The sequence below is a fragment of the Peromyscus leucopus genome, chromosome X (assembly GCF_004664715.2).
Source record: "Peromyscus leucopus breed LL Stock chromosome X, UCI_PerLeu_2.1, whole genome shotgun sequence".
In the NCBI taxonomy this organism is placed as follows: Eukaryota; Metazoa; Chordata; class Mammalia; order Rodentia; family Cricetidae; genus Peromyscus; species Peromyscus leucopus.
The window spans coordinates 11,614,858-11,627,155 of NC_051083.1; the positions used below are offsets into that span (position 1 = coordinate 11,614,858).

General features: G+C 40.0%; 1 protein-coding gene across 12 annotated transcripts in view; it reads left to right on the plus strand.

Moving 5' to 3' along the window:
* The window catches only part of Cask (calcium/calmodulin dependent serine protein kinase), a 341,951-nt gene that overhangs the window by 315,509 nt on the left and 14,144 nt on the right, over positions 1 to 12,298 (plus strand). For 7 of the 12 annotated variants that reach the window (XM_028875900.2, XM_028875905.2, XM_028875903.2 and 4 more), the window contains 4 exons: positions 561 to 676; positions 7,755 to 7,835; positions 7,939 to 8,019; positions 11,215 to 11,417. In XM_028875900.2, coding sequence (XP_028731733.1) covers positions 561 to 676; positions 7,755 to 7,835; positions 7,939 to 8,019; positions 11,215 to 11,417 — 481 coding nt within the window. The remainder of the gene's footprint in view (positions 1 to 560; positions 677 to 7,754; positions 7,836 to 7,938; positions 8,020 to 11,214; positions 11,418 to 12,298) is intronic. The other 5 variants (XM_028875901.2, XM_028875904.2, XM_028875907.2 and 2 more) reach the window with 1 other exon arrangement.

The following is a 12,298-nucleotide window of genomic DNA, read 5'->3' on the forward strand; positions in this document are numbered from 1 at the left end:
AGCATTGCACAGCAGTGAGGAATGATCTTACTTTTTTCAGTATATCCTGCTAGGACAGTTGAGTATCCACAAAGGAAACAAAAGAGACTAGACGCCTACTTCACATGATAAGCAAAAATCATTTCTAATATAATGAAATATGAAAGACAAAACTATAAACTTTCAGAATTTCTATGCAATGTGTCAGAAAGATTACCTGAGCTGATACATGGAAAATTCCTAGAAACATGCCTAACACTAAGTACTAAGCACTCAACAGGCCTGCCTTGATCCTGAATCTCATAAGCACATGGTGAAACTTCTGACCCTTATTATCAGTTAATGTGGGCTCAAGGAACACAAAGCGATTTTAACATGAGCCTGTAGTTTTAAAGCATTTCTAGGAAATTTGTCATGAAAGCCAAAGAATAGCCTTTATGCCAGTGATTTCAAGGACTGAGGAGGATATTATTGCTATTTATGTAGCTTTCAAATGACTTGTTTTCTTCTCAGCATAAAACGAGGCATTAACTTTGTCGGATTCTTTTTTTTCTTTCTATCGTCCTTTCTTTGTGTACTAGGCGAGTCGCTTGCATTGCCATGGAGAAGACCAAACAAGAGCAGCAGGCCAGCTGTACTTGGTTTGGCAAGAAAAAGAAGCAGTACAAAGATAAATATTTGGCAAAGCACAACGCAGGTAGGAAAAGCATGTCTGTTTCTGAGGCCGAGTCAAACAGCTCCAAGACCTAAGCAAATACAGCATTTACGTTTGGTCTTCAGAGTTCTTGTTCCAGAACATTGTATCCTATGAGACCTTGACCAACTTGCAGATGCCTTAAGAACCCCTGCCTCCTACCAGTTTCTTGGCAGAGCTCTACTTTATAGGACGAAGGTGCTGTTTGGAGGAAGTATCCTCTATGATGAGAGGAAGTCAACATTGAGAAGCAAGTGCTAGGGGTGTGTTGAGTCCCTAGAGTTCTCTCCTCTCTGGCTGAGATTGGCCTCCCTCCCAGTTCCTCTGGCTCTTGGATCTTAAGGACAAAGGTGCACAGAAGGACTATGCTACAGTGGGTCCTGTAGCTGCTTTGAACGGCACAGGTGACATGGATGCTAACTTGAGATAGTCAGTTTCTGTGACTATTGCCTGCCCTCATTGTACTTTAATGGAGTTCTTTTGCCGGGCATTGGTGGCGCACGCCTTTAATCCCAGCACTCGGGAGGCAGAGCCAGGCGGATCTCTGTGAGTTCGAGGCCAGCTGGCTACAAGTGAGCTCCAGAAAGCGCAAAGCTACACAGAGAAACCCTGTCTCGAAAAACCAAAAAAAAAAAAAAAAATGGAGTTCTTTAAAAAACACAAGGATATTACCTAGGCCCTCATTACCTTCCCTTCCCTTTGTCTGTGTGGAAGCTGGGGTTCAATTGAATCACAGGGTTCACTGTTATGTTAAAAACCAAAATGCATACCAAGAAAGTATGATCTGTTATTGCACTTGAATTCCCAGAAGACTCACAGGATGTCATTTAAGCTGAAAGAAAATATGTGGTAGTATATTAAATTTCAATGACTTCTCAATGTGACTCCTTTTATAATGGACTGTTCCTGAGAAATTAAAGGTTGGCAGTAGATTAGTTCCCAAATTTTCAGAAATAACTCCAAAGTATCAACCATATGGTCAAAAAAGTCAAATGACTGCACTCATTCCTACACAATTCGGTGTACTTCTGAGAAATCTGGAATGCAGCTTTCTTTGTTCTAGCACGCATCAACATTCACCAGGAAAATTATTTATGACTTCTGAATTCTTATTTCTCAATCAGAAATTAAATGTAAGCATTTGTGAAATGCTGTATACAGAATGGATGTGAATGCCCGCGTGGGTTGAGTTGAAATGGCTCAATTAGATGAGGGCTCTTTCCCTTCCCATCAGTTACACTGTGTGCAGTCCTATTCCCAATTCAAAGAATCATTTTTCTCATGGACTTCCACAGTGCAGTAGCCTCACAATGGCTTTTGTGTTGCTTTCATAAAGGCAGTAGTTTCCCTTTATGCAGAGTATCTAAACAGACTCTAGCAACCACTATGTCCAAGTAGCACTGTCTGAAAAAGTGCACAGCATGAACAGAAGGTAGCTCTTCCGGAGACATCAGCACTTCTTGTTGTCTCCTTAGTTACCTCCTCTCCACTTCCATCAGTCTAACACGATCGAGCCAGCTCACAAGGAAATTAGTTAAATTGAAATCACATTAGTTAAATACAAAAAAAATTAATCAGCTGGGGATGGAGCTCAGTAGTAACATGCTTGACTAGCATGTGAAAGGCCCTGGGTTCCAGCCCCAGCATCAAAATGAAAGAGGCAATTATCTAGCTCACCTTGTCATTTGTATAGTGTGAAATGACACACAAATACTGATGACACTCAAATGAATTTCAACCTAGGAAAGCAAAGAAATAGCTGGGCAAGTCTGCTAATACGTCATTAGTTTTATGCTCTACTAACTGGAGGCATGTAGACATCAGTATTCAATTTGCCAATATTCTATGAGGATAATTAAGTGAATTGATCAGAAAACGCGACTTCTCCAACTGTTGACAAAGACTTAGTCAAATCATTTGTTGAAGAATTTTGCTGGAGAAGCAGCATCCAATCTGACAGTGGTTCTCCTTTTCTGTGGCTCGTGTTTTCTTTTCTTGAGCACTGGGGCATCGGTGTACTTCTTCCATCATGCCCATTTGGATTCCCAGTAAGCAGTGTCCACTATTCCTGCAAATGTGGCTATCAACCGAATCGATGGCCTGAGACAGGATCATTAGCCCACCCAGAGAAAGTACATGACTTGCTCGCGTAGAGCTCACTGATGCCTTCAAACCAGGCAACCAGGTTAGCCGGTCAAGGCAGTCCTTAATTGTGGATTCATCACTCAGTCTGGCAACAGGTACCCTTGTGGGAAATCTGAGTAATCTTTCAGTGCTCCATGTCTTGGGCTGTAGCACTCTGAGAAACACTGCCTGTCCAGGTTGAATCCTTGATTTAGACAATGGGATACAATTGTTTTCTTCTCCATCCTTTGGCCTGACATCCCCTATCCCAAACCATGTGCCAAAGTTCTCATAAACTCAGATTGAGGAAAAGTAACCTTAGCTACACAGGGAACAGAGGGCCACCACTTTTTGTTGCCCTTAGTAGTCTCCTAACCATTGGCCTCTTCTAGGCAGCTGAGCAGTCCTAGTCATGCTTGAGGGATTGTCCTACCTGCCCATGTTTATCTGCCTGAGCAGCTTGGAAGGAAGGTCCTTGCATAGCCACCTAAGTTTCTTTCTAAACCTCTGTGTTTCTGCTTAGCTGTGAGTCTCTAGTCAGAATATTGCCATCAGGGTTCCTTCCCCTGCAGAGTCATGAGTTCTCGTTAATTTCTCTTTTAGGAGGAGGTGACCAGCTTTTATCCTGACCTGTCTGCAATATACTTGCCTAACTAAGCCTAGTATTCCTGTCACCATCTCTCCAGGGTTCCTCTACTTTATCAACGAACGTTTCCATCTTGTTTCTCCTAAGGTCCAGAACCCTTTGCTTAGCACTGCAGGAGATGAGGCTGTCTGGAGACAGCTGTCTGCTTTGGCTAGGATGAGGTTGCCTCCTAAATTACTGTATTGCCCATATAAAGAGTTACGTAAAATACTATTGGCCTCCATCTAGGTAAGGCAGGTGCTGTGAAAACATGGAAATAGTGTATTCTTTGATACCAACAACTAGCCAGATGCCCACAAATCAAACTGTACTTCTCAAGGATTTCTTTCAGAAACTGGCCATAAAATACAGCACACTCTGTTCTTCCTATGTTGTACAGTAATTCAAAATAAGGTGATGGATTTTGTTACCTGTCCAAAGCCTTTGAAAATTCGTCATACATTGATGACAAGCTCTAAATTTTATCATCAAAGTTGGAAATTATTTGTATCTTCAAGTAGAATAAAGATAGACTTTGTCAACAGCACCAAGAATGGCAATAATAACATTAAAATCTATTATTTCTGTCACCAGGAAAATCCACATGTCTAGTTAAAGCAGAATTCTGCTCAAACTGTGCAGCCTACATCTTACATAATACAGTGGCATAAATAAATTTCATTCATACACAATATTTAAATAATTTTATGATACCACATTTGAAAATCAGGTTATATAACATAAAACTTTGGGTTTTATCTCTTGGCAAAATAGTGAATGCAGCCTTACTAAGTCACTTCCTTTATTAGGGTCTATGGGTTGCTGATATCCCTTTTGGATGAACATTTCATTCCCTAGTACCCCCCCCCATACCCATAAACCCCTGCTGTTTTGACTGGTTCTCTTCATTCAACCACATTAGCTGTGTGGCCACTACATACATACAGTATCCTCTCTGAACCAGTGCCACGAGTTGGAATTCATTCTTAACTGGAGTCGGATTGGGGGGTTGTTTGTTGTTTTGTTTGTTTGGTTGGTTGGTTGTTTTTCGGTATTTGAAGCTACTTGAAATACAGAAGCAAAGATTCAGTGTTAATAGCTTGCTTTTTTTTTTTTTTTCAAATAGTTGCTTAAGTGCCTGAAATGTTAAGTAGCTTACCAGGAAATCAGAGAAATATAAACAAAGTATGCCAGGAAATATTTCTGGATTCTTGGGAATGAATTGGATTGTGGTATGTGTAGTATTTACACCAAATACGTTTCTGCAAACTCGTGAGACCTTTTGGCCATATGCATCTGATGCAAACAGCATTACCATCCTGCTAGAACTGTGCTCTAGATGCACTGAGCTTCCTAAGCCAAGACTTCAAGAAGTCACTTTTAGGGGGCTGGAGAGATGACAGTGGTTAAGAGCTGACTGTTCTTTCAGAGGACCGGAGTTCAATTCCCAGCACCCACATGGCACAAATGTCTGTAACTACAAGATCGGACACCCTCACACAGACTTATATGTTGGCAAAACACCAATGCACATTTTTTTAAAAAGTCACTTTTAATTCAAGTTACTGATTTAAACTTTTTTACAAATTAGAAAGTCTGTATTCATTTTTTTTTAATGTGAGACTTCAGAACAGTGGTATTTATTGTCCTGAAAATACTGCTTATGTGGGTACATATGCACTTAAGAGGATTTCTGGAATAGCGTTCATAGTTGTGTTTAAATTATGCTTAGTACTACAAACTAGTAATTAGCTTTTTTAAACTATCCTGAAGAAAAGTGGCCTATAACCTCACTGACATTGGCTTTTTTTAATAATAAAAGTAGGGCTGGAAGTGTGGCTTGGTGATAGGGTATTTTATTAGCATGTGCAAGGCCAGGCTCTGAGTTTGATCCCCAGAATCACAAAATATAATAACAACAAGCTAATAGTCACACATAGCTAGAAATTGCAGATGGTACAGAAATGCACAAAGTGAAAAGTGAAAGGCCTGTACATTTATTCTCTCTAAAAAGAGTTTCTTATCATTCCCACATAAAATTTCTATACACATGCTATAGCACATAAAATCCACTGGCTTTTATATAAGGGTATGATTGAATTTGTATTAAAAATGAGTTTGTTTCTTAATGTGGTTTATTTACCTTGTGTTTAAAATAGTGCATGATAAAGTTTATTTTGTGCCTATTATACTTTTATTTTACTAATATATGAAAAGTCATATTTCAATGACCCCTGTACATTTTTCATGCTGTCTCACTCCCAATGGCCTCTGTGCATGTAAGTAACCTGTTGAATGACTATGCCTCTGTGTTTTTGATGATTTCATTTTTAAGTCCTTTTTCTTTAATCAGCAAGCAATTTCAACCCTTTCGAAGTTCAGTCTTTAAGTGTTCTTCTAATATCCCTTGTATCTCTTGTTTTCAAATATCCTGTTTTGCTTTGCTTTGCAACCCTATGAGTCCATGGCAATTTAATTTAGACCAGAGTAACCTCTTCATGCTACTCATTCATGGCTAAGATTCTAATGTTTAACCTATCTGTTCATTTGTTTGTGGTATGTTAATTGTTAATCCCTAACTCGTGTACTTTTAGAAAACGACAAAGGCATAAATAATCAAGACTCAAGTTAGGGCTCTATAGAGGGAGAGGGATGTGTCTACCTTTCCGAAAACTTTTCAGAAAAATCATCTTGCTCTTTCATGAAGCACTTGGTTTGTATAGCATAAAACACATCAATTTGCCAATGCACTTCTTCCCATAAGCATACTTTCCCTTGATGGAAATATTATTCAAGGCAATAGGTACAGAACGCAATGCCATAAGCACCCTGCTTTTATTTCTGCAGTTCTCATCACTCCATTACCACTGTAGCACAGCAAGCTAGCTCTCCCACGGGGAGTCTCGTGTTCATTTTAATTCTGTGACCATACCATTCTGCAAACATTTCTCCAGTATAAGCTATTGCTAGAGAATATGGTCTAAAGATTTTTTTACTCAACTTTTGTAGAATCAAGTTTTCAAAAGAAAGCAAATGCACAAAGACCCATTAATATGCACTAACCTTTATTTTGATATATTGTATTTCTTTCTCTATATATTTTGAGAACGATGCTTTTCATTCATTTATGTATTTGTGATCTATTGCATTCCATGGTATCTTATTTTGCATCATAAGGTTCTTTGCTACTGTGCAGATCACAAATGTTAAGGACTGAGCTGATTCTCAAGATAATTTGGCCATATTATTTCAGGGAGCAGGAGCTCTCTGCATGATTCAACCATGGGGTCCACTTCACCAAATTATTCACCCCCTCTGAAATCCTGGGAGAACTCAATATTTTAAGAGGAAACTTCACTGTGTACTTGATATTAGTTGGGTATGACCATGGGTGGGTAGTTTACAGGAAACACAGATCTCTGACTTCAGCCTTCTCATGAGAATTTTCAAATGTGTGAGAATCAGACCCTTTCAATAGCAATGATCATTCACTGTGATAACTTCCCCTATTGCTTGAAATTGTTCTCATCATAGTGTTGTTGAGAAGCACATTTGTAAAACATATTTTTAAGGTATTTCTCTGTCTATAATAATTAAAGAACTGCCCTTTCTCAAAGGTTTCTAAGCTCAGACTCTCCATGATTCTTTCCATCCTGTCCATGCTGATTTATCACATAGCTTCCCATATAATTAATGGCTGACATGGTTTCTGGGCCAGGAATGCATGTTTCCCTGCTTAAAACCCATGCCTTCCCAAGACCTGAGTTACAGGAAAATCTGTGAAATCTTCAATTAAAAGCTTATAAGTCCTTCCAGAACCTGGCTTTGAACATGCCGCCTTCATCAATTCTTAAGAAGTAATAAAAGCAGTAACATTAGATAAAAACTGGGTGACCATGCATTTCTCAGCCATCTCTGGAAGTGCTGGCCCTCACTCACTGAGCTTCACTTGCACCCATGCTCTAGTTGTGTTGGTTGCTGCCCAAAGACTTTTTCTTTTTAATATGTGAAAATATGAACAGCATGTGGTTCTGAGTGAATCCAAATGATGTGTTGGAATATTGCATGAAAAACAAATGAGGTAGCCTTTAGAATTGGCCTTTCATGCATGCATGGACTCATCATTTCTTTGGTTCTCAAGTGCATTTTCATGGGCTTAAAAAGGGAACTTTCTCCCATAATGGCACTATGAATTAAATCATATGTAAGCTACATTTCATAAGCAGGATTCATGGTGTTACTGTAACTTAGTTTTTCCAATAAAATTATAATTTACCTACATGAGATGTCCATTCCATAAACTTACCTTTCTTCTAAATCTTTGCATTTTAGTGTTTGATCAATTAGACCTTGTCACATATGAAGAAGTAGTCAAACTGCCAGCATTCAAAAGGAAAACACTAGTCTTGTTAGGTAAGTTTAGTGTGTCAGTGGCTTGCTGATTCTCACCTCCAAAATATTTTACCAATATTATTACTAGTTGTTAATTTTTCCATTCTTTTCAAAAACTGCATAGGTGCACATGGTGTCGGGAGAAGACACATAAAAAACACCCTCATCACAAAGCACCCAGACCGGTTTGCGTATCCTATTCCACGTAAGCAATGGATCAGTCTGAGTTCTTTTTATCCTATCATGTTCTTATCATTGTAATATGCATATTTTTCTAATTATATAAATTACTGTACTATGGGAAATCTGTAAAATCCAAAATAAGATCAATGAAGAAAATAAGGTAATTTCAAGCTCGTTTTCCAAATAATGAGTACCATGAGTGTTTGTTGTAATCCCCTCCTAGTGGGGGTTATCCATGGTGTTTGTAACCTGATTTTTCCAACAATATGTCAGAAACATTATCTAGATGAATGATTCTTTTAAAACATAAGCTTTAATTGTTTGATAATTTTCTCTGATACAACCATGTTTCCGCCAATCATTGTCTACATCATTGGCTTCTTAACACTTTTAAAACCCAGTCAATGAACTATCTGTTGTCTAGTATAAGGAGTTCAAATCTGTAATATTTTTCAATCACCCTTACTTGACTATTTCATATTGTCAACCTCTTGCCCTCTTTCATTGCCTCAACTGTGAAGTGAAGGGGTCCCATGGTTGTAAAGGGGTGTAAGAGGCTGTGTGTGAAGCAGATGGTGGCCAAATCATAGCTATCAGACCTGTCACTGGATTGTTCACATCATTATTCTAAAGGTTAACATTTCCATTGCAAACACTATCCAGAAGTTAAGTCTTTGTTCAGGGTGGGCAGAGAATGAATGACTCTCTAGAGCTACAGGAGGGGGCATCCCTATAATCCAGCACAAAAGAGGCAGAGACAGCAGAACCCTGCAGGTACGAGGCCAGCCAGGGCTACAGTTCAAGATCACGCCTCCCAAAAATTCAGAACCAAATAAGAGCAACAGAAGAAAATGTCAAGACTAGTTCCTTCCTGACCAAGAGTGGCCAGAAGCCTTCCTGAAGCAAGGTCACTGCACACTTCCAAGCCAGGGGCCTTCAGAATTCACAAATTAGCACAAGAAAAGCTCACTGGGTATTGCAATTGGTGCTGCTACAATTTTCTAGTCAAACATTTTGAAATGTGCTTTCAGTTCTCACACCTGTATCATGAGGACATTACATTTAGGTAATGTTTAGTTTCATCTTGATCACATAGCAGTTGAACTTCCCAGAATAATGTCTGGTTAAGTTGCTTAGTTTTTTGTTAGTTTTGTTTGGTTTGGTTCAGTGTGTTTTGTTTTGAGACAGGGTCTCTCTGTGTAACAGCCTTGGCTGTCCTGGAACTCGCTTTGTAGACCAGGCTGGCCTCAAACTCACAGAGATCCTCCTGCTTCTGCCTCCAGAGTGCTGGGACTAAAGGTGTGCACCACCACTATCCAGCTAAGTAACTTAGTTTTAAAGCTTACCTTTGATGACATCAACCATGTCTAGTCTCCTAAATATTTGGATGTACATGTGCTGTACATTACCTGATGTAATATATAATATTTCCTGAAATAACTGAAGATGAGGTATGCTAACTTCAGCTTTCGATGTAACTAGAGAAATCATCCTCTTAAAGTTGACTTTGGCCCATGTTTTCAGCAAAGAGTAACATAAATTTGTCTTTATTCAAGGAAGGGAGGAAGCAATACAGAAGGGAGGAAGTTGAAAGATGAGAGAACAAAAGCAGGGAGAAAAGACAAAAAGTGTGTGTCTGTGTCCAGTCGTGTTACACTTTTGCTGATATGACAAATACCTGAAAAAAAAGCAAAAGGAACAAAGTGATTTGGCACTCACACTTCAGAGATGTCAGTCCATGGGTGGCTGGCTTGCTCCATTGCTGGGGGTCAGTGATGAGACAGAATACCATGATGGCAAGAGCTTAGAGCGGAGCAAAATACCTCATGGCAGCTAGGAAAACAGAGAGAAGCCAGGATTGGCTACAGGTTTGAGTCCAGCCAGAGCGATATACCAAGAACCAGGCTAGCCAGGGCTACAAAGTAAAACCTTGTCTCAAAAATGAAAAACAAATCTCTGAAGGACCATTTGGCCTATAAACCAGTTCACCAGTTCCTTGCCTCACCTTTGATGTAGTTCTTCTATACTAATCAGAGCCACACCTCTTTAAGGCCACTATGATGTTTTCAGTGTGGTATGCCTTTTACTCTATTCCAACCAACATTCTCATTTGTGAAGTGGTATGGACTAACACTGTCTGGAAGTTTCAGTATCTGAACTGTCCAATAGAGTAGTCCTTTGTGGCTCTTCAGCCATTGAAATGTGGCTAGTAAGATGGAGAAACTGAGCTGTTTCACTCATTCGTTTAACTGTAAATAGCCACGTGTAGTTATACATTCTTTCATTCTTCCTTCCTTCTGCATGGGACCCAAGTAAGCTAAGGGATACTGAGTTATGTTAATCTTTCGTCACCCTATTAGTTATTTTTCTGTCGTTGTGATAAAATACTATTACCAGGGTAACTTAGAGGGAAAAAGTTTGTTTTGTCTTACCGTTCCAGGGGGTGAGAGTCCATCATAGCAGGGCAGACACAGCAACAGGAGCAAGAAGCTGAAAGATCACATTTCCAGCCTCAAACACAAAGCAGAGAGAGAAAAGTGGAAATGGAGCAAGGCTATGAGTCTCAAATTCTGTTCCAAGTGACATATTTCCTCTAGCAAGGCTCAAACTCCCCAAACAGTGCCACCTGACTCTATCAGGGCCATTTTTCATTCCAAAAACATCACAGTCACTTCATGTCTTTTCTCCCAGGGCAGTGTGGAATGCATCTCAAAACACTGAAATATTCACCAAACAACAAACCAACCAAAGAAATCTGATCTGCTGCTGTACACAGATAAATACAGTTTTTAAATTGATTCTGCACATTACTGGAGATGGACACAGAGGATATGAGACACTCTGAAGAATCACCAGCTTTTTTTTTTTCCTCTTGAGACAAGGTCTCTTGTATCCCAGGCTGACCTTGGATTTGTAATCCTTCTGTTGCCACCTCCAAGTGATGGGATTGCAGCTCTGTGCTATCATACCTGGTTTAATCAGCTTTTAAGAAACAATTGAAGAGCTAAGTTTACAGTTCAGTGGTAGAGTGCTTGCCTAGTATACAGAGAGGCCTGGATCTTAGCATGCTCGCGTGCGTGCGTATGTGTACACAACACACACACACACACACACACACACACACACACACACACACAGTGATTGAGTTGAGTAAGTCCATTGGGAATGTAACCCATCAATCCAGCAATTTAAACCTCTCATGAATGGAACTTTACAGATACAACCAGACCTCCAAAGAAAGATGAAGAAAATGGCAAGAATTACTACTTTGTATCTCATGACCAAATGATGCAAGACATCTCAAATAATGAGTACTTGGAGTACGGCAGCCATGAGGATGCAATGTATGGGACAAAACTGGAGACCATTCGGAAAATCCACGAGCAGGGGCTGATTGCAATACTGGACGTGGAGCCTCAGGTAATGTCCAAGCCACCCTGAACCCACTCCATCTTGCCTGCATGCTGATAAGCTCAGATTCTAAAATACAAAATGCCATCAGAAAGTTTTGGGTCACGGAAATAATTTTCTAAGCCACGGGAAAATTTCAGTTCTCAAGACTGCCTGAGTCAACAGTCTAGGATATAAACTGATCAGTCACTGAACTCAGCACACACAGCATGCATTTAAGAAGCACATTGTTCTTTTCTGCCACTTATAATCAGAAGCTCAATGAAGTACCCATTTGGGTCTGTGCCTACCAGAAATCCTACACTTGCCCTACCTCAGGATGAGGCTCTGACAGTTTGTTATCACAGCAGCCCACCCCTGATCTCCTGGTACAGTCCATGCTGGACCAGTAGAGCATCTGCCAATATCTTCCATTGACCATTTGGGAGAAACTGATCCTGAGGTCTGGATGTGAAACAGCCGTAGCTTAATGCAATTGTGAGTGCTTTCACCCAGGGTTAGGCAAAGCAGGGATTAGGAGCCCAGGTAGCTCTCAGCCTCTGCTATTTCCTTTCCTGAGGAGAGAAGTAAAGAACTTAGAGAGGACTCAAAAAGGAGCTAGTACAAAGATGATTGATTTAATGATTTGTAACCAAGTCTTATGTGGGAAGCAATAGCAATGATGGAGCTTGAGAAAGATAAAGCTGAAGACTTCATATAGGGATTGACATCATTGTAGGTCAGCGGTAAGGTGGGCACATGCTTAGCATACACAAGGAAAACAGAAATGCTGACAAGCTAACTTTTCATGTCTGAGCATAAGCCAAGTAGAAGGGGGTCTTAAAGCCCAAGGAAAGGGACTTGGGAATGATAGACATCAGAGGAAGTTACAGGACAGGCTGGTGGGGACT